The 24,805-nt window shown below is 41.1% G+C and overlaps 1 protein-coding gene across 4 annotated transcripts; it reads left to right on the top strand.

Annotated features, from left to right (window-relative positions):
• Positions 1-1,811: 1,811 nt before the first annotated feature.
• RWDD3 (RWD domain containing 3) lies at positions 1,812-22,424 on the top strand. 4 transcript variants are annotated; one of them, XM_032155301.2, is made up of 5 exons: positions 1,812-1,949; positions 13,805-14,292; positions 16,123-16,238; positions 16,336-16,441; positions 21,993-22,424. In XM_032155301.2, exons 1-5 carry the CDS (start codon positions 1,865-1,867, stop codon positions 22,026-22,028), a joined length of 831 nt encoding a protein of 276 aa, XP_032011192.1. In that variant the 5' UTR covers positions 1,812-1,864; the 3' UTR covers positions 22,029-22,424. The 4 variants fall into 4 exon arrangements, with proteins under 4 accessions (XP_032011192.1, XP_032011193.1, XP_032011195.1 ...); XM_032155302.2 differs by lacking the exon at positions 21,993-22,424 and having other exon boundaries at positions 16,336-16,815; XM_032155304.3 differs by lacking the exons at positions 16,336-16,441; positions 21,993-22,424 and having other exon boundaries at positions 13,805-14,245; positions 16,123-16,199.
• Positions 22,425-24,805: the final 2,381 nt, after the last annotated feature.

The raw sequence follows: 24,805 nt of genomic DNA, 5'->3' as shown, positions 1-24,805 counted from the left end.
TTACAGGCATGAGCCACTGCGCCCAGCCTATTTTATAGATTATTTTCAATAAATAAGTCAAAAACCAAATTGTTTGACTTTTAATAGTAACACTGGATTTCGAATTAAAATAACAGTAATATTTTAAATTAAAAATGTATTCTTTTGTTCAATCTCTTTAGCAGTTAAGTATGAACCTACTGAACCACTGGAATGTCTGTTATTTTGGAAATAAAGGAGTTTTTTTTTTTTTTTCTTTAAGCCAATTGGCCATATCAGAGATAACTGAGTTTAAATAAGCCTTCATCTTCCCAATTATGTGCTCCTAATTACTCGGGGTCACTGAAATCCCATGGCATCTTCTGAAAAGCATTTTCCCTGCAGTCCCTCTTGTTAGGTTTCCTTTCTGTTCCAGGAAGCCAGTATCTTTTCCTTTATCAGATTCCTTTTTTACCAACAGCGGGAATGGTAATGGTGAATGGATGCAGGGTTTTAAAATCAGCCAACTTTGTACTGACTTCTGTAGGTCAGTGACTGGAGTCACTGTGTAACAACCTAAATTCCCAGATTTATCTCATGAAATGTGATTTCTCATACAAACAAAAGTTGTGAGAACGCCATGAGCAAGACCAGCTGCTTTTGGGGGCTGCCAAATTTTAAACTGTTATTTGAAAAGCAAAAAGACCAGGCAAACATCCGAGAGACAGACCTAACTGCAGATAAGTATTGTAATCTTGTTCACTATAATCAAAACAGAATGGATTGCTTATTCTGTTACCCTATTGGTATTGCTCACATTTTAAAATTTAGGTGCTGGGCTCAATAATGATAATTTGATTATTAAGCTTCAAGAGTCACATTGTATTGTATGCATCGAATATCATGAAATCGAAAACACTGAAAAGCTAGCCTTTACATTCTTGGATCACACCCCCAATGGCCAAGGATTCCCACTGGCCGCTTGAAGCAGGGCTGTCTCCTGTGAAGGCAGGAGACAAACGAGGAGCGTTATGACACTTTGCTCCCAGGACTTTGGCGCACAGTTCCCATGAGTCCAGGTCCGCCCAGTCAACATCCTAAAGCCAGGACTGGCAGGTCCTGACCCTCCCTTTTTGCACCTGTAAGGGGAAGGGCCCGGGAATCTGGACCTTGTCTAGAGTCCCGGTGCCAGTACCAACCAGTTCGGAGGGCATCCTGGAGGTTGTTACTAACCCAGGCCTCTTCCGGGCTTCCCAGACACCAGGGTTGCTAACACCTCCACGGGGGCGAAGAATTTTGTTTATTTTGTTAACTGTGGTTATCTCCAACACTCAGTTCACACCTGAGCCGGGCAAAGTCTCACCTTGTCTCCCGGTCACTTCCCTGCTTGTTTGTTTCTTCCTAACTCCCAAGTGCCTTTCGCCCAGTTCATCCCCACCTCAGCAGCCCAAGGCTCGGCGGGGACGGTCGAGGTTCGAAGCCTGCAGCTAAACTTAGAGGGTTTCAGGCTTTGCTGGGAGGCCTCCCTGTGCTCAGAAGAGCCGAGGGTAAGCTGGGCGGTCGCCTTGGGTGCAGACAGAGGCGCAGGACCTCGGCCTCCAGGAAAATCCCCAAACCGAGGGGCTGAGCTTCGCGTCTGTAGTTAATGAGCAGAAGCTTCTGGGCGGAACTTCTAAGGGCCCCGCCCGCCCCGTCTACCCTGGCCCTGGCCCCGTCTCGCCCCGCCCACGTCCCGTTTCGCTCCGCCCCAGCTCCGTCTCGCCCCGACCCCGTCCCGCCCGGCTGCGGTGGCGCGGGCGCCCCCGGGTGGCCGCGGGCAGTGCTGCTCCTGGCCGGTGGAGGCGGCGGCGGCGGCGGCGGCAGCGGCAGCGGAAGGGGAAGCGCTGAGGCGGCGGGGCCCACAGCCATGGCGGAGCCCGTGCGGGAGGAGCTCTCGGCCCTGGCCGCGATTTTCTGCGGTCCCCACGAGTGGGAGGTGCTGAGCCGCTCAGGTGACTACCCCCGAGCGGGAGGGACAGGGCGCCCTCAGGGGCCATCCGCGTTCGCTTTGCGGCTCCTCCCCACCACGGAGCCTGGGCACCCCGCCTGGACCCACGTATGGGGACCGGGTTAGTTGAATGATGGAGTGACACGCCCCAGAAGCCGGAGTGGTGTCGCAGCGGGAGGGAGTGTGAGGCGACCCCAGAAACACTAAGAGAGCGGCGCGGCCCACTGGGGCCTCTGCCGCCGGTCCTGCTTCCGGAGCCGGGGGCCCCTGCGTGCGCGTCCCCAGGCCCTCCCCCAGCCTCCCAACCCTCAGATCTCACCCTATAAAGAAGCCTTTGCTGACGCCCCCTCGTTGTTCTGTGTCCTTCCTAAGCCCTAGGCCCCCCGGGAGCACTCCCGGGTTTTAACTCTACACGGGTATTTGTACGTCTTAAGTTGCAGGAGGGCAGGGTCTGTTTGGTAATAACTCCAGGCACCTGGAACGGTGCCGCCCAGGCACATGGTAGGTAGTTGGTAAATGTTTGTTGACTGAACTTTTTAATTTATCCAGTGCTCAACCTCAACTTTATCCGCATTCTATTTCCAAGTTGATTGCTTTTCTGATACTTTTTTTTTAGGTGGAGTCTCGCTCTGTTGCCCTGGCTGGAGTGCAGTGGATCCATCTCAACTCACTGCAGCCTCCGCGTCCCCAGTAGCTGGGATCACAGGCGCGTGCCACCATGCCTGGCTAATTTTTATTTATTTTATTTATTTTTTATTTTTTTAAGATGGAGTCTCGCTTTGTCGCCCAGGCTGGAGTGAAATGGCGCGATCTCGGCTCACTGCAACCTCCGCCTCCCGGGTTCACGCCAGTCTCGTGCCTCAGCCTCCCGAGTAGCTGGGACTACAGGTGCCCATCACTACGCCCGGCTAATTTTTTGTATTTTTTTTTTTTTTTTTTTTTTAGAAGAGACGGGGTTTCACCTTGTTAGCCAGGATGGTCTCGATCTCCTGACCTCGTGGTCCGCCCGCCTTGGCCTCCGAAAGTGCTGGGATTACAGGCGTGAGCCACTGTGCCCGGCCTTTTTTTTTTTTTTTTTTTTTGAGACGGAGTCTCTTTCTGTCCCCCAGGCTGGAGTGCAGTGGTGGGATCTTGGCTCACTGCAAGCTCCGCCTCCTGGGTTCACAGCATTCTCCTGCCTCAGCCTCCCGAGTAGCTGGCACTACAGGCGCCTGCCACCACGACTGGCTAATTTTTTGTATTTTTAGTAGAGACGGGGTTTCACCATGTTGGCCAGGCTGGTCTCAATCTCCTGACCTCGTGATCTGCGCGCCTTGGCCTCCCAAGGTGCTGGGATTACAGGCGTTAGCCACAGGTGCCTGGCCTTCTGATACTTTTTTTTAAACAAGCTCTTGAGGGCTTTATTAGTCATTTAGCCCACATTTATTGAATCCCTGCTGCCTGCAGATTTTGTCAGGGTTTCAGAGACACCGCTACCCATGGCCTCTAGGAGCTTACAGTGTAGAGAGGTTCTTTTGACTATTTTTTGATGATAGGTGAAACTTACTGTCCCTGTATGTGGCTTCTATTGAGTAAAAACAAACAAACAAACAAAAAACACTGCCATGTATGAGAAAGTGACTCAGTTTTCACTTAGCTTTCAGATAGATACATTATGTACATGTTTGGGACATGAGATTTATCGTTATAATGTTATATTGTAGCTACTATTAAAATTGGCTTTCTGACCATAAATTGGTTAACCTTTAAGAAGGTAGTCTAGGCCTGGCACAGTGGCTCACGCCTGTAATCCCAGCATTTTGGGAGGCTGAGGCAGGCGGATCACTTGAGGTCAGGAGTTTGAGACCAGCCTGGCCAACATGGTGAAACCCCATTTCTACTAAAAATACAAAAATTAGCTGGGTGTGGTGGCACGCACCTGTAATCCTTGCTACTCAGGAGGCTGAGGCAGGAGAATCACTTGAACCTGGGAGGCGGAGGTTGCAGTGAGGCAAGATCTCACCATTGCACTGCAGCCTGGGTAACGAGTGAAACTGTGTCTCAGAAAAAAAAAAAAAAAAAAAAGTCTAAAAATGGGCTGCATATTGTGAGAAAACCATTTAAGATTAAGATCCTTCATGATATCCATCGGGTGTGTTATTCACTGAGGGACAGGGAGTTCCATTTATTCCTTCTTGCATTCATCCACTCACATCCACTCATTGGGCACTGTTATGTTCCAGGCACTATGTACCTATTAGTGTAATGGAGTTGCTTTCTTTTTAGTGCCCAGCCTGACTTGTATCTTTTGAAACAAATCCATATGAAGGGATTTACTCACTTTTAGTGTTTTCTTGTCATCCCTCTTCTGATTGGATAATTCTTCACCATCTCCCTCTCTGTCTCCACTGTTCTCTTTATTGATAATTACTTCTGCCTGAGGCAGCTATTTGAAGAGATCATCAGTTTTCCTAAATTCCTTTATTATGGCTCAGTTGGGAATATCCTGGAAAAATGAACCTGCAATTTCCCATCACACCTTAAAGAACTGGTAATGGTCTGGGTTATTAGTACACAGCTGAGCATAAAACACTGCTGAAGGGTCAGAGAAAACCCAAAAATGTAAGCATAGAAAGAAAACAGTTTCTTAATCTTGAGAACACTGTAGACCCTTTATCTGCTGTTAAATTGAGCATGACTTTCAAGCCATGCCTCCTAATTAATTTAATTCAGTGTTCTGGCATCAATAAGTAATTGAATTATAAAAGAATTCAGTGTAACAACTTAGGACATTTTGTTGCTGAGAGGTAGAATAATTCAGTGATTGAAATGGGGATGTTTGATGTTCACAACTGGGAATTAAGGGTAAGGTAAGGCCTTTTTTTTTTTCCATGATTTTCCTAACATCTTTTTACAAAGTAAGGACTTCTTTAACAGACCACAGTAAACATGCAGCAGACTGCTGGCTACCACTCACCGTCACTGTCAGTTTGGGTTGGAGGGTACACACTTGATTGCCGCTGGAATCAGGAGAATGTTGCAGAGGAATTACATTCCTGCTAACAAGATAACCCAGCAAGACTCAGACTGCTAACCCAAGGATCAACTATTAAGGCCGTAAGATTGAAGAAGCTAAATAATTGGATTCCATTTAGCTGGACTACTTTTATGCTGAGAATTTCAGGGGATTTTATCTGCCTTTTGATCTCTTTCCAATGGTTATAGTAAGCTTCTAGTAAGAGGCATAACCATCTCTTACGGGTGCAATAAATAAGTCCCTACACTCCCATCTACAAGGGAGGGCTGTGGATAGACCACATTAGGGATATTCTGTTTTTCTCTATGCATTGTAGTCAGTCTAGGTGCCAGATTTGATGGGGTGACCTGCCATGTACGTGATACTTTAAATGCATCTTACTTGATGAGGGGTACTATTGGTCTTACTTCACAGAGAAGATAACTGATACTCAGACTGGTTAAATAACCACCAGGCTCCAGGTGTATGGGCCTTTGCACTGCATCATGCTCCTTAATAGAGAGATGGGGCTGTTGCATCAGGAAAATAGTTCTTGGAAAGCAAGGAAATACTTGTCCAGAGAGAGTAATAATGAGCACCCAGAGAAAACACATGAGTGTGAGCCAACTTATGTTCAGAACAATCCCAAAGGGGAGTGTATGTGCATTTATGTGTGGATCTATGAGAGGCATGAGATTGGTATTGTATTGCCATTTTCCTGATGAGGAAATTGAGTGACACAGATTATGTGGCCATAGTCAATGTTCATTATTTTTTTTTCTTTCTTTTTTTTTTTTTTTTTTTTGAGACGGAGTCTCGCTCTGTCGCCTAGGCTGGAGTGCAGTGGCGCAATCTCGGCTCACTGCAAGCTCCGCCTCCCGGGTTCACGCCATTCTCCTGCCTCAGCCTCTCCGAGTAGCTGGGACTACAGGCACCCGCCACCACGCCCGGCTAATTTTTTGTATTTTTAGTAGAGAGGGGGTTTCACCGTGGTCTCGACCTCCTGACCTCGTGATCCGCCCGCCTGGGCCTCCCAAAGTGCTGGGATTACAAGCGTGAGCCACCGCGCCTGGCCTAGTCAATGTTCATTATATGTGGGAGTTGTGCTTCTGGAAAGAATCTCACAGATAAAAAAGTTGTAAGATGGGAGAACCCAATATCATGTAATAGGTTTTCACAGAAGCTGCAGAGTGAATTTTTGCATTTTATCAACACTAATGTTCAAATTAGTTTGGGCCCTCTTATAAAATGAATCATGACTGTCACACATTGACCCCTCTAAATCTGCTCAGCTCGGTTTTCTGCTGATTGTCAGTATTGAGCTGACTTCTATAAAACCGATGAGATTGCTACTTTTAGCTTCATTTATTTTTAGTTTGTTTTTTTTTTTTTCTGAAGCTACATTGAAACTTATGTAAAAATCCAACTGAAGCATAAAACAAGCACTGGTGTATGCTTGCCTGGGAGCTGCCTGGGAGCAAGAAGAGACAGTCTTGTCTTACCAAGTATGAGAGGGTGCTGGAGGTTTCTTTGTGGTTTTCTTCAAAGTTGTATGTTGAGGATATACAACAGTTGCAAAGGAAAAAAAATACAAGTGTAGGGAAAGTCAGATGTATATGGTATGTAAATAATTTCTTAATGGGCTCTTAGTGAATCCTGAAGAACCCATTCTCTTAAATTTTACCTTTTTTTAAAAGTGTCTTCTGTTATTTGACTGCATTTATAGAGTTTCTGTTGTGTGTTGTATTTTATTAAGTAGAATGAAACCTTAAAAATAGCATTAGTGTGAACTTGGAGTTCTAAAAGTTTAGTTTCTCTAGTTTGAATTTCTGTTTGGAATGCGGTTAGCAGCATACTTTCGGATGTTTATAAGGAAGCATAAGGTTTGAAACCTGTTTCAGTTTGTGTTTTAGGTATGAAGATGATACACTTACTATAAGACAGAATGATTTGGTTAGAAACAACAAGTAGTCAATTTATATCAACTTCAACCAGAGGACAAGACCTACATCTGTTGGTAGGGTCTTTAGAATACATGAAAATAGCCTTGGACTTAGGGAGATTTTAGTTTTCTGGGGCAAGCCTTAAGTTTTCTAGGGCATAGATATTTGTTGAGAATGATCAGTTTGTGAATTAAGCTTATTAACTAAAGTTTTGGGGGGCTAAGGAGGGGCAGAGATTAGTATTAGATTTAGAGCATAATTATTTTTCTGCTAATCACTGTTTCTAAGCTGTTAATAACCTTAAAGCAGATAGGGGCAACTTTGTTTTCTTTTTTATTATGGCAAAAAAAGAAAACAAAAAATCAGACTTACAGTGCATGTGTTATATGAAAAATTCTGAGGCAGAAAGGAGCCAGTTTAATTGCTTGTACAATGTCAAGCAGATGAGAAATGGAAGAGTAAAATACATACTTCTAGAGTTTTTGGGAGAAAGTGAGTTTTTAAAAGTATGTCATTTTATTGCCACATTAAATACCAGAAGAATGGAGTATGTTATTGGGCTTTTCAGTTTCTTGTAGAGATGACAGTATCATTTTGTACAATCTTATTTTGCAGCTACAGTGTATGTGTAGGTGGGCAGGGGGATTTACCAAGGCCAATTAGGAAGAATGCTAATCCTTTCCAATTCTTAAAAGAACTAAGGCAGTTTTCTTCCGAATATATAACTAGTCTGAGGGTCACAGTTTTCTAAGGTGAAAGTCAGGAGTTTCACCCATTGCTATTCTGTTTGCTGACTAGGACCAGAAAATAACAGAGAAAAATGAAAATTGGTAAGGACTGACATGGCCGGCTCAATAGCTTTTCAAGACTTTTCCCCTGGACTACCAACATGTTTCTTTCATGTGGTTCCCTGCACTAGAGAGGACCCGGTAGGTGTTTATATGGCACAGGTTAGAGAACACTGTGGGTCTCAGGGTTTTGATCAGAAAAGGATTCTTCAAAGTTTGCAGCATAGCATCTTGCTTCAGTGTGGATACATTGCTTTCTTTTGTGGTAAAATCTCTGTCTCCTCCTCATAAGGACCCTTGTGATTACATTCAGGGCTCACCTGGGTAATCCAGGAAATACCCCCCTCTCGAAATCCTTAACTTAATCATGTCTTCAGAGGCCCTCTTGCCATGTAAGGGAGCATATTCACAGCTTGTGGGGAACAGAATGTACACATCTTTGGGCCCATTATTTACCACAGGTACCAGGGATTTCTGCACCTGTGAGATCCATGATTACAAACTACTAGCACAATTCCAAGAGCTGTATGACTGTAAAATTTAAGTTTTTTGTATCCCCCCATTTTGGTTGTTGTTTAAAAAGAAAATCAAGATATTTCAGTGCTGGAAAAAATGTTAATTTAGTTTAACCACAATAATTCTGGGCATGAAAATACCATAAAATAAGTTTGAAATACCATGGAAGTCATTAGGTGGGACTTAGGGAGGAACTGTGGAACTGGACAAACTTTTAGTAGACAGAAAGTTAAGGGCCTTCTTGGAGATAATGGGAGCAAGAGGCAGAGATGGGACACCCAAGACTGAGGACATGGTATAAAATGGGTAGTTGAAGCAAAGAGTGAGGAGAGAGGAAGTCAGAGTGGTAGGCTGGCCCTAGGCGTTGCATGGAGGAATTTGTAATTCATTTCAGTCTGGGAGAGTGGTATTGGGATAATTTGGTGTGGGGAGAGGCAGGCGGCGAGGAGACCACTATTGCAGAAGCCAGAGAAATGCCTGAATTAGGAGGGTGGAAGGGAGAGAAATTCTGGAGGACTTGTGGGATTTGGCAGTTGAATGCTAAGTATGAAAGAAGGAGGGAAAAAAAAGAGTCGAAGGCAGCTTTAAGATTTTATGCCTAGGCCAGGTGTGGTGGCTTACACCTGTAATCCCAGCACTTTGGGAGGCCGAGGCGGGTGGATCATCTGAGGTCAAGAGTTTGAGACCAGCCTGGCCAACATGGTGAAACCCCGTCTCTACTAAAAACACAAAAATGAGCTGGGTGTGGTGGCGGGTGCCTGTAATCCCAGCTACTCGGGAGGCTGAGGCAGGCGAATTGCATGAACCCAGGAGGCGGAGGTTGCAGTGAGCCGAGATCACACCACTGCACTCCAGCCTGTGTAACAGAACGAGACTCCGTCTCAAAAAAAAAAAAAAGAAAAAAAAATGCCTGGATAACTGGAGGAAGAAAGTTGTTTTTGGAATTATGCTTTACAGAATGCCTGTCATTTAGGGGTTTAGGAAAAGTAGAAAAAACAGTGCAGCAATGAGCAGGGATATAGGAAAAGAACCAGGACACTGTGATGTCTGGGAGGTAAGGGAAGAGAGAATTTTGAGATTGGTTCAGCAGGTTCAGATGCTATAGAAGGGTAGGATTGGATAAAGGCCACGGAATGTGGCTATGTCAGGGGTGCCCAAAGCACCCTCACACTCAGTGACTTGCCAGAAGCACTTACAGGACCCAGAAAAACTGTTACATTCATGGTTGTAGTTTATTGCAGCGTAAGAATACAGACTAAAATCAGCAAAGAGTTGCATGGAATGAAGTCCAGGAGAAATTGGGAGCAAGTATCCAGGTGTCTCCTCCAGTAGAGTCACACAGGCATGCTTAATTTTCTTAGCAATCATGTGTGACAACATGTGACATGTGTTCCCAGCCAGGACACCTCATTTGAACCTCTTTGTCAGAATTTTAATTGGGCGTCAATCTTGGCAGCATGTAATACCTATGTGACTCGTTTCAGCTTCTCAGACTCCAGTCTCTAGAGCAAGAAGATTCACCATAAATCACATTGTTGGCCTAAATCATTTAATCAGACACTGTGTGGTCCAACACTTCAGGCATACAAAAATAAAAAAAAAAGGATAAATAAAAAATAAAACCTACACTCTTTTTTTTTTTTTTTGAGATGGAGTCTCGCTCTGTCGTCCAGGCTGGAGTGCAGTGACGTGATCTCAGCTCACTGCAAGCTCCACCTCCTGATAAAACCCACACTCTTAACAGGCAGAATGTTACTAGGACTCTTAGCTCAGCTCTCAGGAGCCAGCCATGGGCCAGTCCTCAAGACAGGCTGTTCGTGGGAATGTGCAGAATTTGAGCACCCCACTCCTCCTGAGTTTTCTCTTTCTTGCACAGTGGCAATTAGGAGGTCATTGGTAATGTTTGAGAAAGGAGCTTCAGAGAGAAGGTATGTCGGAAGCCACAGTACAAGTAGTTGTGGAGAGAGTGGCTTGTGGGAAAATGGATGAGAGAATTATATTTTAAGAAGACTGCAGATGAAAGGATAGAGAATGATAGGTTAGTAGCTTAAGGGAATTAGTAGCATTGAATTTTTTTTTTTTATGCAAGGAGAAGATAAATACTTTCTTAGTGGAGGAGAGGAATAATTAGAGGGAGGGATAGAAAATGCAAGCACTGTCCAGGTGTGGTGGCACACCACCTGTAATCTGAGCACTTTGGGAGGCCAATGCGAGAGGATTGCTTGAGTCCAGGAGTTCAATACCAGCCTGGGCAACATAGCAAGGCCCCCATCTCTACAAAAAATAATAATAATAATAATTAGCCAGGCATGATGGTACATGCCTGTAATCTCAGCTACTCAGGAGGCTGAGGTGGGAGGACTGTTTGAGCCCGGGAGGTCAACACTGCAGTGAGCCATGATCATCCTACTGCACTCTAGTGTGGGTGACAGAGTGAGACTCCGTCTCAAAAAGAAACAAAAACAAAAAACAAGCACAAGACCAGTGATAGGGTTTCCTGTGGAAGGGAGGAAGACACTTCTTTCTCAGATAAAACAGTGAAAAAGAGCAAGATGATTAAAAAAAAAAAAAGTATAATCAAGTGGCCCAGCAGTTCCTAGGCAGCAATGACAACTGCAGTTCCTTGGTCACTAACACATTTCCATGGATTCAGCCAGTAAGGAGACAGTGAACTCAGATGGATTTGGACAGTTACTGCTTAATGCACAGTAGGAAGCATTAGCTTCATGTTCACATTGATTCTCCTTGTCCCCCAAGTTCAGGGGGGTGATGTGGAGGTAGGCTGAGGTGCATAGTATGCTCTCAGTGGGTCTTTGTTATAGCTGAGGGGCAGTGAGCTTAGGAACCCTCTGGTCTTATGAGGGGGCTGCTAGTGATCCTGCTCAATCTTTGTCCTGAAGGAGTATGTTACCTTATATTGCTTAGGAAACAAATCTGCCCCCTGACCTGGAGGGAGAAACTCTAGCTTCCAAGGCTGTCGGTTATGCAAATATTCTTGTACAAAGTTATTGATGCCCTTTGCTCAGAAGGCATTCAGAAATGCCAGATTGTGGGCATCCGACCCACAGACACTGACCTAGCGATGGATGAGAGACATACACTGACACAGATATTTTACTTGTCAGTGTGGCTAAGGGGGTTCTGCTCCTGAATCTGCAGTGTAGGCCACGATAAGCTGGCGAAGTTCACATTTATTTAGTACAGATTAAGTGACAAAGGTCATGAGTAAACATCACTAGAAGGTAATTAACATTGCCACCCCCCCCCCCCGCCCAGGGGAGAGCAGTCATGTACCCACAGATAATCAAAGGTTAGTCTTAGGACCACATGAGTAAACAAGCTATTTAGGTAAACTCTCCCACATTCCCTTGTTAGTTGCTCTTTTGCTATCAACTCAAGGTAAAGAGGATTAGGCTGCTTTCAGCCAAATCCTTTACTGAAGCTATGTAACACCACCCCCCGGCCTTCCAAGAAGGTTTGTGACTATTTCCTATAACTATCTTTACAATTTTTCCTCTACAGTTTTTCCCTCCACCCTGACTGAACTCCCACACCAGATCCCTGGAGAATTATCTACCAACACAGACATTTATGTTTATATAAATTATATGTACATGTATATGTATGCATATTTATGAATAAAGAAATGTTTAGGTGTAGAAGAGAAGTCAAGGAAGATCACTTGGGATATATCCCTGCTCTCGTGTTCTGAAACACTGGATTGAGTCAATATGATGGGATCTGTGTCTTACCTGTCATTTTCCCTCAGAGACTAGTACAGTGCCTTGAGCTTAATAGGTGTTCAGTGAATGCTTGTTGAATGATGAATGATTGAAGATCTTTAAAAGTTCTCCTCCTCCTTGAAGAGAGAATGTCAACTCCCTAGATGATTATTAGAAAGTTTATTCAGCCTAAATGGTCATGTGTTGTCTGCAGTTCTATTTGTAATGTCTGTTTTACATATTGAAATGTACGATTTTAACATAAGCAGGCTACTTTAACAATAAAGTATTTTTTTAAAAAGTGTAAGTAGTTAGGCCCGGTATGGTGGCTCATGCCTGTAATCCCAGCACTTTGGGAGGCCAAGGCAGGCAATTCATCTGAGGTCAGGAGTTTGAGACCAGCCTGGCTAACATGGAGAAACCCTGTCTCTACTAAAAATACAAAAATTAGCTGGGCATGGTGGCATATGACTGTAATCCCAGCTACTCGGGAGGCTGAGGCAGGAGAATTGCTTGAACCCGGGAGGCGGAGGTTGCAGTGAGCCAAGATCATGCCACTGCACTCCAGCCTGGGCGACAGAGTGAGATTGTGTCTCAAAAAAAAAAAAAAAAAAAGAATAAGTAACTAGATAGAAGAAGAAGGGTTTTGAGAAACATGATGGGTTTTGGAGGAATGTACAAATTTAGATTTGGAAAATTTTTCTTATGAAATACACATATAAATTGTATCATTTTCATATAGTCTTTATAACGGTTAACTGTCTGTGTTTCCAGATGATGTCCTAAAATAGTCGTTCCTTGCAGCTGGTACTGAAGAGTGTATGAAAGAAAAACTCTGTAACAGATGTGTCTGGTCGTGTATGAATCAATGTCTGTAGCAATGGCTTTTATATATGTGGAATCAGAAGGCTAGGAAGCAATTTTAATGTTCTGTTAGGTTCTTTAAAATGGGGATACATTCAGGTCTCAGTTGTTGAGGCTGTTGAGCAGCAATCCAGGTATGAAAATGGGAAAGATTTGACTGCTTCTCTCATGCAGAGGAATAAAGCAAAGGCACGTGCAGAGGGAAGTAGGGGTGGAGAGAGGCAAGTTAGCTTCAGAGAGATTTATTTGCACCCAGTTCTGTTCTCCTCAGCCTGACGTTTTATCATCTTTTTGAAAAGTGGCGTGAAGTGGTGTGGAACACATCAGAGGGTGAAGCCGAGCAAATCTGAAAGAGAGCAGAGGATTTCATATGATATCCTATGTGTGCTTTCCCCTTCCTTCTTAGGAGCTGGAAGAGGCAGAATTGATGTCCACTCAATTTCAGTTCATCTTGCCACCTTCATATTACACTGATACTAATATATTTGAAATAAGAAGAGAACATTCCAGGCAGTTACTGTGTCACATGCAGTCATCAGTTTCTCTGCAACCCTACAACCACAAGGGATTCCATTGTTTGCTTTGACTTGGACTTCCCATAAAATGACTTTCGTTGGATTTAGTGTATAATTTTTAAATTAATTACTGATTTTGTATATACGTGGTATTGTATCTTTGAAAGCTCATATGAGTTTATTAGGGATTTTCAGAATTATCAACTAAGTCTGGCTAGAAAAAAAATTATCGGATGAAAAACCTTTCTGGTAACTTAATAAAAATGGGGTGATAGCAAGTGGAAATGCCAGTTAAGTCCTGGGTGCTGGTGTGTGTGAATACATGAATACATGTGTATGGTTGAAGGAAATAATTTGTAAATCATAGCTTTCCTAGTATTACGTGTCCCTTCATAAAATCGCTCAGAGTTTTCTCGTGAAAAATAAATTGACATTTGAGACAAAAGTTTGAACTTGCTAGTGTTCCATTCAAATTGAATAATGTACAGCTAATGATTATTTTTGGATGCCTTCCAGAGACAGATGGGACCGTGTTCAGAATTCACACAAAAGCTGAAGGATTTATGGATGCGGATATACCTCTGGAATTGGTGTTCCATTTGCCAGTCAATTATCCTTCATGTCTACCTGGTATCTCGGTTAACTCTGAACAGTTGACCAGGGCCCAGTGTGTGACTGTGAAAGAGAAGTTACTTGAGCAAGCAGAGAGCCTTTTGTCAGAGCCTATGGTTCATGAGCTGGTTCTCTGGATTCAGCAGAATCTCAGGCATATCCTCAACCAACCAGAAACTGGCAGTGGCAATGAAAAGTGTACTTTTTCAACAAGCACGACCGTGGATGATGGATTGTGGATAACTCTTTTGCATTTAGATCACATGAGAGCAAAGACTAAATATGTCAAAACTGTGGAGAAGTGGGCTTCAGATTTAAGGCTGACAGGAAGACTGATGTTCATGGGCAAAATAATACTGATTTTACTACAGGGAGACAGAAACAACCTCAAGGTGCCAAAAAGTTAAATGTTGAGTATGAATCTGGCTATTTTCTGCTTAAAATGGTGTGTCTTTAAGTGTGTTTTATAACAATGGGATAGATTAATTATTAAGATGTTTCTGCTTTCATTATTACCATCTTAATGGATCTTCCTTTTCTTTTTAAAGAATGTCTGACTGCTAATTACAAGTACAAACTTGCAAACCTTGAAGAATAAGATTACATTTTAAAAATCATGTCACTTAATAAAGTGACAGGTTATTTTAAAAGCTCTGTGGTACATGGGTGTTTGTTTCTGTAATTAGCTATGAGCTTGAATTTTATAAATGTGCACTAAAAGTTTGTGCATATTAATATTTCTTCCTATAGTTAGGTACAGCAAGGTGTGTATTTGTGGATAGTCTGCAAGATTTGTAACTTTCGGGCTGTTAAAAATACATTCTGACACTTTAATTTGTATCTATAATACCTGGAAAGAGGAGCTTGTCTGTTATAACTGAGATTTCATGTTAGTAGAAGTAGAATCATTAGGGCTGTCAACTTGTCACCTCCTACCTAACTTTTGCTTTCCACCTGACTTGTCTCAGCAGTTGCTTTCAAAATCATCATCTTCTTCAGATTTTTCAGATTCTTATTCTAAAATCATCTGACCTGTTTTAGGTGGGACAAGATGAGGAAAACTGTTTTTTATATTTTAAATATTAGAAGAGCTACAAATCACTTAATAGGTTTTATACTTTCAGATAGGTCACGAATAATTACATTTGAATTTATTTAAGACAAATTTAGTGTGAACAGCCTATAATCTTAAAGATTTGTAGAATAATGACCTAGTTTTTTCATGATGGGCTCTTACCACAAAACTGCTTTGGCATTTGGTTAACCAGACTCGTGCTGGGTTAAAGTATATAGATACAACAGTAATTCAGATTTAATGCATATCTTGGATTGGGACTGACTGAGGAACCTCTTGTTTTAAAGTGATTTGTAGTATATCTATAACGTTTGATCCTTTTGGCTAAAATAGTAGCTGACAAAAAATAAATACAAATTAATTTTCATGCTTATCTTTACCTAAAAGGCTCAGATTTCTCTTTAAGCCAGCTCAGGAATATTAGGCTAAACACAGCTGTTTTGCAGATGTTCTTACTCAGACTGAAACATCAATTAATTAACAAGTATTTATTCATGTTTACTAGAACCCTGCTAATGTAGGGAAATAATACTTTTTTAGGAGATCTTTTTTTCAGCTCTGTCTAAAATGTCATTTTATGTAAATTTCTCTTATATTTTTATAAGATTGTGTACTAGGATTGAGGATGTATAGGTGCGTATTTATAGATGCTATCAATTTGGAATGGTAAGTGCTGTGTGCCTGGTAATGTCATTTAGCTGCTGAATTTGTAATAATAAGAACAGTGGCTTGTGCTCTCAAGTGTGCCATGGTGCTATATCCAGGTACTCCTCTAGTGCTTTGCATGTATTATCTCATTTAATCAGTACAACTTCCCCATGAGGTAGATCCTGCTATTAATTCCATTTTATGGAGAAGGCAACTGAGCCACAGAGGATTTAAGTAACCAGCCCAGAGTAAGAACTAGTAGGCAGTTCAGTCCAGATTTAAACTTGAGGGGTTGGATTATATTGTTCTTTACTCCTGTATCCACCACTACATTATTCTGCCAAGTATGTTAAAACAAGTATATAAAAATTCTTACTGCTTGATTTAAAAAGGGGGTATTTAAGCATGAAAATAAGCCTACAGGTTTATGGCTCCTTTAAAACTGGGACTTTGAGATTCAGAGTAAGATATGTATTTAATGTACTGATTTATTATTTAGGAGTACTTGATTCTTCAGAAAACCTCCAAAGTAGATGTGGACTCAAGTGGAAAGAAATGCAAAGAGAAAATGATTAGTGTACTGTTTGAAACAAAAGTACAGACAGAACACAAAAGGTATAATTTAGTACTATTGTAGATGGAAAAGCAACTGAATCGATAATTATACTCGACAAATCTAGGCATATTCATGAGTTTCTCTTGTATAATGCAGGTTTCTGGCATTTGAAGTCAAAGAGTATTCAGCGTTGGATGAATTACAAAAGGAATTTGAAACTGCAGGACTTAAGAAGCTTTTCTCCGAATTTGTACTTGCTCTGGTAAAATGAAATGGAAGACAGGAATCTTTTAGTAAAATAGCAGTGTTTTTTGTTGTTTTTGCATTGGATTTTGGGAGTGGTTAATTGAAATAGTCACCAGGGAGCAATTTTAAAGTTTCTCTGAAGCAAAATGATAGGCATCATTCTAACTTCAGGAACAAAAGCCAGTTCTGTTTTATGAAATATTAAACATGAAGAAAACTTGTATATTCTAATGTTTGCCAGGAAAGGCTAGGTTCAGTAGATGAGACATTATTTAAAAGATAAATTTAAAAAGATGGTAAATGAACACTTGTTTTTATAGACAATATTTGTTTGGAACTATGTAATTTTCTGGCTAATTTTCTTGTAATTAAATGATTTTTTAAAAAAGATTTGTTTTCATGTTTACTTTTCTTATGTTTAAATTTTTAGCATTTGATCACCATTTTCCCCCATCCAGCTTATGTCTAATGTTTTAATAAATGTTAAGAAAAATATAACACTGATTTTTTTTAATGGAATTGCTTAAATTGTTTAAATACAAAGTTCTATAGAACAAGATTTACAGTTGCTTTTTGAGGGTGTTCTAGAATCGCATGATACTTGCTAGCCTTAGGACTAGAGATTTGATTCCAGTTAAAATTCTTATTTGGAAAATTGAACTTCTTGTTTGATAAGAAGAGAAATGTTCATACAGAATGAACCTGGCTTGCAAGATGGAGGAAATTATATAAAAATACTGTTTTTTATTTCTTATGAAATCTGTCAAAACATGGTAAAACATATTTATCATGACCTAATGAGAGAAGAAGCCATAAGATAAAACTTGTGTTAAAATCTGTAATAAAAATGTAAGTAGACATTTGTATCTCAGAAAGGATATTTGTACGCATGAACTCACTTGGGCTGCTAAAATAAGGGGCTGAGTCATGGAAGAAAGGCCAAGTGAATCCCTTTGGCTGCCACCTATGAAGTATAGTGATATCATTATGTAATTATAACTGATGGGGGAGGGAAGTGAGGAGAATGTGGCATGCTGAGCAGTGTTTCCTGACAGTAATACTCTGTGACGATGTCAGTTCAATCTGATTGTCTTATTTTCAGGTACCTTTGTAATTTAATTATACCTCTCTGTTGATTATTTTATGGGGTTTCTTTAATGAGGAGATGTTCAGTTTACTCTCATTCTAGTGTGTTGATTTTTTTTTTTTTGGAGAACTGGTAAATGTAGTTAGATTGTTCTATGGCAAGAGCATGTATAGCAAGGAGAAGCTACCCTTCTGGTATGCAGAACTGAGAAAATAGGCTTGAAAATTTGGGACTGCTTATTATTACCCCTTCATTTGATTTACTATAGTTTCAGTGAAAATTAAAATAATGAAAAAGAATAGAGTTGAGAATATTGGCCATATGGTTGAGATGGATTGAGGGGATCATGATATAATAATATTTTACCTTGACTCTTCTCTGCAAAAATATATTCCTGCTTATGCTTTCTGGTGCCCTTTTAGCCTTTCATCTTCAAATTTGACTCTTTACAGAAGAGCTTGAATCAGATCAACTTGAATGTTTGCTGTAATGATTTTTTCCATCTTAATGATATTTTTATCTGCTAAAATTATTTTTAAAAAGTGTTGGTTATTATTACTTTCTTAGATGTTTACATCTAAGTCTTTCACAGATACATACACATCAGAATAGAAAACTAAACCTTGACAGAGTTAGCAATAGATATAAATGTAATTTGACCTCTGGATAAAAGAAAATTTTAAATTATATACCAAAAAGCTATGAGTCTCTTTGGTATTTCTTTAGTATTAGAGGAAGAGACTCTTAATTATTTCCATTTATATTTTTGCCTCAAACTCTGCTGCTTTCTTTTCAGTTTGAGATACTTATGAAAAGATAATTAAGACTTCTGCTTCAGTGATGGAAAGAGAACTTTCATCACTGAAGAAAACTAAAAACAAAATATAAAACATCCTCTTAAAAGAATCAAAGTAAATAAGACAGTGAAAATTGCTGGGCTAAATCTTGGAGGGGAGAGGAATCCAGAGAAGTAAACCCAGCACTTAGGGCTATTTTTTCCTATGGGTACATTTGCCACCCTGCAATAGTTAGCTGAAGGGCCGAGTTCATTTTTGTCAGCTTGAAGATGTAGGGAGTACATTTGGGGTCTGGAGGATAAAGTAGGTGGGGCCAAGAGCTAGGACCCCCAAAGGACTACACTGTGTTAATAAAGGTGAACTGTACATAAACCAATTGTCCTAGACTATAGGTAAGGTTTGAGAATTCTGGTGGGTCCAGAAAATCTTAAATCTTCAACTTGGATGATTCTAATACTTTCAAATCCTCCAAATCTTCTTTGAAGAAAGCTAACATCCTCCTAAGGCCTCAAATTATATCTATGAATAATTTTAAAATTCAGTATCTCACAAATGATCAGAGGTAACTGGATACATGAAGAGACAAGATAGAAACAGCAGAAAAAACAGGCAATAGAAAGCTGGTTGTGGTGGCTCACATCTGTAATCCCAGGAACTTGGGAGGCTGAGGTGCGTAGATCGCTTGAGCTCAGGAGTTCGAAACCAGTCTGGGTAATGTGATGAAACACATCTCTACAAAAAATACATAAACTATTAGCTGGGTGTGGTGTCATGCACCTGTCATCCCAGCTACTCGGGAGGCTGAGGTGGGAGGATGGCTTGAGCTGGGGAGGTCGAGGTTGCAGTGAGCTGAGCTGAGATCGTGCCACTGCACCCCAGCCTGGATGACAGAGTGAGACTCTATCTCAAAAAAAGAAAAATTCTGGAACTGAAAAATGTAAGAGTTCAAGGGGTGGTTAATCAGTTAAGGTCCAGTTAGGAAATCAGAAACTAGGCATTTCAAACAGTAAATTTAAAACAGACATTGATTACAAATTAAAAAGGCTGTAAGAGTTAAAAGGAGAGGGAGTGGGGCTGGATAAAAGAGAAGAAAAGGAGGAGGGTGAGACACTGAGTTTAGAAACTGCTAAGAGCCTACATCTGCTATTGCACTATTGGAGACGTTGTAATAGCCTATATCTGCTATTGTACTATTGGAGTCTGCTCAAATGCTGCCTAGACCAGAGCTAAAATTGCTAATAGGCACTGTCTCTGGTCCATTCGAATCTGGAATCACTCCACCCCTGTTGCGGCTATACCAACTGCCAACAAGGATCACAGTGCTATCTGTGCTACCTTCTGATCTCCCAGAAGTGCCTTCTATTGACAAGCCTAACAGGAACCAAGCTGGCAAGGAAGTCTGGGGAAAGTAGATCGCAGAATTTCAGCCTCAGGAGAACAGAGCTGACTACAGAAGGATGACTGTGTGTGTGAAATGGGGAGAGGGCTGAGTGCCCACAGAAAATAACCAACCAGTATGCTTACTTTCAGCTATTAAGTATCCACACACACATCCTTCTACCTATATTTAAACTTCTATGCAGCAATAACAGTTTTATGCTTCTGTCTGTGTAGATTTAACTCTGTTGTTTACGAAACTCACCATTCCCTCAGAAAGGGGAGAAACAGTCCCACTAGTTACTATTGTTCTTATTGGTGTTAATTCTTCTAGTTTAGTCACAATCCCACCTAGATATTCTGTAGCTTGAAGATTAAACTGTAAAGTTCACTATCTCTAGTATTAGTGGCATTCGTATACTCCTATGGCTTGAGAGGGGGAAGGAAAAAAATAGTTACTATATACAAAGATACTTAGAACAAGCAATGAAGCACATTTACACAACTACTTTGGTACTTGTTTCTGACTGGTCATGAAGCTGTAGTTGATATTTGTAACTTCTTCCTCTACTTAATTTTTCATTGCTCCTGGCCAGCACTTCAGCTGGCAAGTGCTCTTTACCTAGTAGGGTAGCTGAATCTTCATTCTGGATGGGTCTGACTCTTTAGCAGTTGGGGTGCTTATTTTCACCATTAAATAAGTCTTAAGAGGCAGTCCAGAGATTCCCCTGGGGTCCTTGACCTCATTGTGTAGCAGCAACCCAATATCTGTAATAATAATCTAGATCAGTCATCCCAGCCAATACAGGGATCTCTTTGTTTTTTAGTTTAGCGTCATAAGAAACCTAATATATCTAGGCATCAGTCTCAATTTTCAATTCATTTGAACCATTTTATGTGCCTTGGTAGAAGCATTCTTTCCTTGTGAACTAAGACCTGTAAACTAGCATAGTCCAAGTTTGCAGGGATGAGAATTAGAAATTCTGTGAGAGGGTTATTAAGTAGACTACTGAGAGGAATCAGTCCTATTTTTATGCCTTGATTCCTGGACCCATGTATTCTGGCAATGGGAGAAATACAATTGTATGCTGATCACTGGTTCAAACTATATGCTACATTTTGTATAATAGCACTGAATTCTCTCAGGGGCTTGTCTCCCACCAGGACTAATAACTGAGTTTTTTTTTTGAGACAGTCTCACTTTGCCACCCAGGCTGGAGTGCAGTGGTGCGATGTCAGCTCACTGCAACCTCCGCCTCCTGGGTTCAAATGATTCTCATGCCTCAGCCTCCTGAGTAGCTGGGATTACAGGTGCATGTCACCACACCCAGCTATTTTTTTGTATTTTTAGTAGAGATGGGGTTTCATTATGTTGGTCAGGCTGGTCTCAAACTCCTGACCTCAAGTGATCTGCCTGCTTCAGCCTCCCAAAGTACTGGGATTATAGATGTGAGCCACCACAGCCAGCATAACTGAGTCTTAACAGGTCATTATATTATTCTACCAAGCCAGCCACTTCTGGATGATTAGGTACATGGAAAGGCCTACGAATTTCATCCATTGCTACATTTATTTTGTTGTGAAATGAGTTTCTGATTCAGACGTTATATTGTGAGGGATATCATGTCTATAGGATCATAGTTGGTTGTATTATAGGAAGGGACTTCAGATTCATATCCAGAAGTATCAGTTTAATAAGGACAATTTGCTGGCCCTTCCATTAGGGAAGGGGTCCAATGTACTGAATCAGCTACCAGGTAGCTGGTGTTTTTTAGGAGGGGAGGCCTTTTTGGTGGCTCACTATGGGTCTTTGTTTTTGGCAGGTTAGGTACTCACCAGGTTAGCAAGATCACCCTTGGTGAGGGGAATTTCATGTTGTTGAATCCATGAATAACCTGCGTCCCTGCTGCCATATTTACTTTGTACCTGAGCCCACTAAGCAAGCACTGGGGTGCTAGGGAAAGAGGCTGACTAACATCCACTGGAGGATTCAACTCATCTATTTGATTAATGGAGGCCTTCTCTGTGGTGGTTGCCCTTTGATAAACATCACGTGGGACACAAATATCCTCACATTTTGTGCTCAGCCTGAGAATTCCATTCATATACCTCTGTCCCAGATCTCCTTTTCATTAGTCCTTTTATTTTGTCCTTCAAAGTCTATGACCTCCTGGTCAACCTGTTAGCTGCTGCTCATGAAATACTGTAAATCTATACCTCAGGGCATCTGTGAGAAAGTACACAACCAGAATTACTGCTCAAAGTTCTACCCACTGAGTAAATTTCTCTTGACTTCTATCTTTCAGAGACACTCCAGATTGGAGTCGAAATTGCTAAAGTGAAGAATATTGTGAAGAACCACCCATAAATCAGGTCTGAAATCTTTCTTCCTTGGTTATTAAGTTATCGGAACTCCCCATAAGATCCTCAGTGTGGACTGAGAAAGAGGAAGCTGTGCAGAAGGAGTAGCTACTATAGATAACTGAGCCACCTGATCATGCAGCTTACTTGTACCTTTGGGACCCGCTTGTGCCTCATCTCATATATATTACTTCATCTGCACAGGCCCAACTTTACAATTTCATGAATAAAGTAATTCCCAGTTCATGATATGTAGCTCCATGTTCAATTGATATCTCATGGTCAATTGTTCAATTTTATCTAAGACCCAGTACCAAGCTAGGAGCTCTTTTTTGAAAGAAGGGGACGGGTGCCATGGCTCACGCCTGTAATCCCAGCACTTTGGGAGGCCGAGGCGGGTGGATCACGAGGTCAGGAGATCGAGACCATCCTGGCTAACACGGTGAAACCCTGTCTCTACTAAAAATACAAAAAATTAGCCGGGAGTGGTGGTGGGTGCCTGTAGTCCCAGCTACTCGGGAGACTGAGCCAGGAGAATGGCGTCAACCAAGGAGGTGGAGCTTGCAGTGAGCCAAGATCACACCACTGTACTCCAGCCTGGGCAACAGAGTGAGACACTGTCTCAAAAAAAAAAAAAAAAAAAAAAAAAAGGATAATTATTTGCAGAAGAGGGCATGGCTTTGATTAAAATCTTAAGGCTCTGTTGGGCTTGTGAGTTCTCTAATATAGCATCATTATAGGCCATAACTATATTGAGCACCACTGGATCTTAAGGATCATAAAGCCCAAGTAGCAGGGCAGTTTCATCACAGTCTGGATGTGTAGCCTATTATTTTGCTCTGGGCCCCACTCAAAATAGGCAACTCCAAGAATTAATCAGTAAATAGGTTACAGTATACATTCAAATATGGGATATATTGCCACCAAAATCCAAAGATACCTAGGAAACATCATAACTTAATGGTAGGAGTACAAGGTACGGTAAGTAACCTTTCACACTGGAATATTCTGGGATATACCTTAAAACACTAGACCCCTAAAAACTTCACTTAGGTAACTGGCTTCTAAATTTTCTTGGGGTTTATCTCCCTCCCTCTGATAAGTGTCTTCTAAGGCATTTAGGGTGTTTGCTACATTCTTTTCACCAGGTTCAATCAGCATGTTTGGTGAGATGTTAAAATGAATGAAGTCCTTGAATACTGGTTTATGACACAGATTCAGAAAGTTGATAGAGTCCTAAAGTAAGATATAGTCCTAAAGTGGAATTTTGTGGCTGTGGTTGCTTCTAGTGGCCTTTGCAAATTAATATAGAGTAAAAAGCATTTGCCAAATCAAGAGCTAGATATCAAGTACCCAGAGGTATGTTGATTTGCTTCAGTATAAGACTACATTTGGAAGAACAACTGTAATTAGAGCCACTAGCTATTTTTATTTGATAATCTGCACTTATCCTCTAAGACCAACTTGATTCTGGACAAGCCCAAAAGGTGAGTTAAATGGGGATGTTATAGGAATCACACTTGGCAAGAACAGTCTTTTCAACACATGGTCCTGGCACAATTAAATTTTGCTCCATCTCATATACTCTAGGTTAATTTCAGATAGATTACAGGCCTTTGTGAATATAGAATATTTTCTTGACTTCTGGATCCTAGTCTTAAACCGGACACAAAGCAATAATCCTTACAGAAAAACTGATAGATTTTCTACATCAAAACTAGGAACAACTGCTCATCAAAAGATATCATTAAAGATAATAGAAAAACAGGCCGGGCACAGTGGCTCATGCCTGCAATCCCAGAACTTTGGGAGGCTGAGGTGGGCGGATCATGAGGTCAGGAGATCGAGACCATCCTGGCTAACACGATGAAACCCCATCTGTACTAAAAATACAAAAAATTAGCCGAGCACGGTGGTGGGTGCCTGTAGTCTCAGCTACTCAGGAGGCTGAGGCAGGAGAATGGTGTGAACCCAAGAGGCGGAGCTTGCAGTGAGCCGAGATGGCACCACTGCACTCTAGCCTGGGCGACAGAGCGAAACTGTCTCAAAAAAAACAAGATAACAGAAAAACAAAACTCAGAATAGGAGAAGCTATTTGAACACATTTAATTGCTATTGTTCAAATATTTAGAACATTAATAAGAAATAGACAATCTAATAGAAAAATGTGCACAAGAATTTTGAACAAGTATTTCACAACTGAGAATATCCAAATAGCCATAAAACATATGTAAAGGTGCTCAACTTCATTAGTAATCAGGGGAAATGCAGAGATAAAACTATAGTAAGATACCACTGGTCACCCACTAGAACAATTAAAATTTAAAAGATGAATATTTGCATCCACCGAAGTACAGAAATAAAAATTTAAAAAAATATATATTTTTAAAAAGATGGATAATAGCAAGAGTTGGCAAAGAAGTGGAGCAATGCCAATGCTGATATACCATTGGTGGGAGTATATATTGACCCAATTGCTTTGAACAAACAGTTGGGTATTATCCATAAAAACTCAAGATTCTATACCCAAAACCCAGCAATTCTACTTCCAGGTACATACCTTACAAAAATGTTTACCTATGTGTAGGAAGTTACATGTACAAACATGTTCATGACATCATTTTTAATAGTCCAAATGAAGCAACCCAAGCATTTATCAGCATAAAATGGACAAGTAAATTATGGCATATTCATACAATGGAATACTATATAGCAAACTAAATGAGCAAATTACAGCCTCATAGGGCAACATGGATCC

Source organism: Hylobates moloch, unplaced genomic scaffold (assembly GCF_009828535.3).
Source record: "Hylobates moloch isolate HMO894 unplaced genomic scaffold, HMol_V3 SCAFFOLD_5, whole genome shotgun sequence".
In the NCBI taxonomy this organism is placed as follows: domain Eukaryota; kingdom Metazoa; phylum Chordata; class Mammalia; order Primates; family Hylobatidae; genus Hylobates; species Hylobates moloch.
The sequence above is the reverse complement of the archived record's forward strand: the minus strand, read 5'-3'. Positions and strand labels throughout refer to the sequence as shown.

Coding starts and splice junctions, on each gene's coding strand:
- RWDD3 (XM_032155301.2), top strand. CDS start 1,865: ATGGCGGAGCCCGTGCGGGAGGAGCTCTCGGCCCTGGCCGCGATTTTC. Junction 1,950..13,804: donor GGAGGTGCTGAGCCGCTCAG/GTGACTACCCCC, acceptor GATGCCTTCCAG/AGACAGATGGGACCGTGTTC. Junction 14,293..16,122: donor GAGACAGAAACAACCTCAAG/GTGCCAAAAAGT, acceptor TTTATTATTTAG/GAGTACTTGATTCTTCAGAA.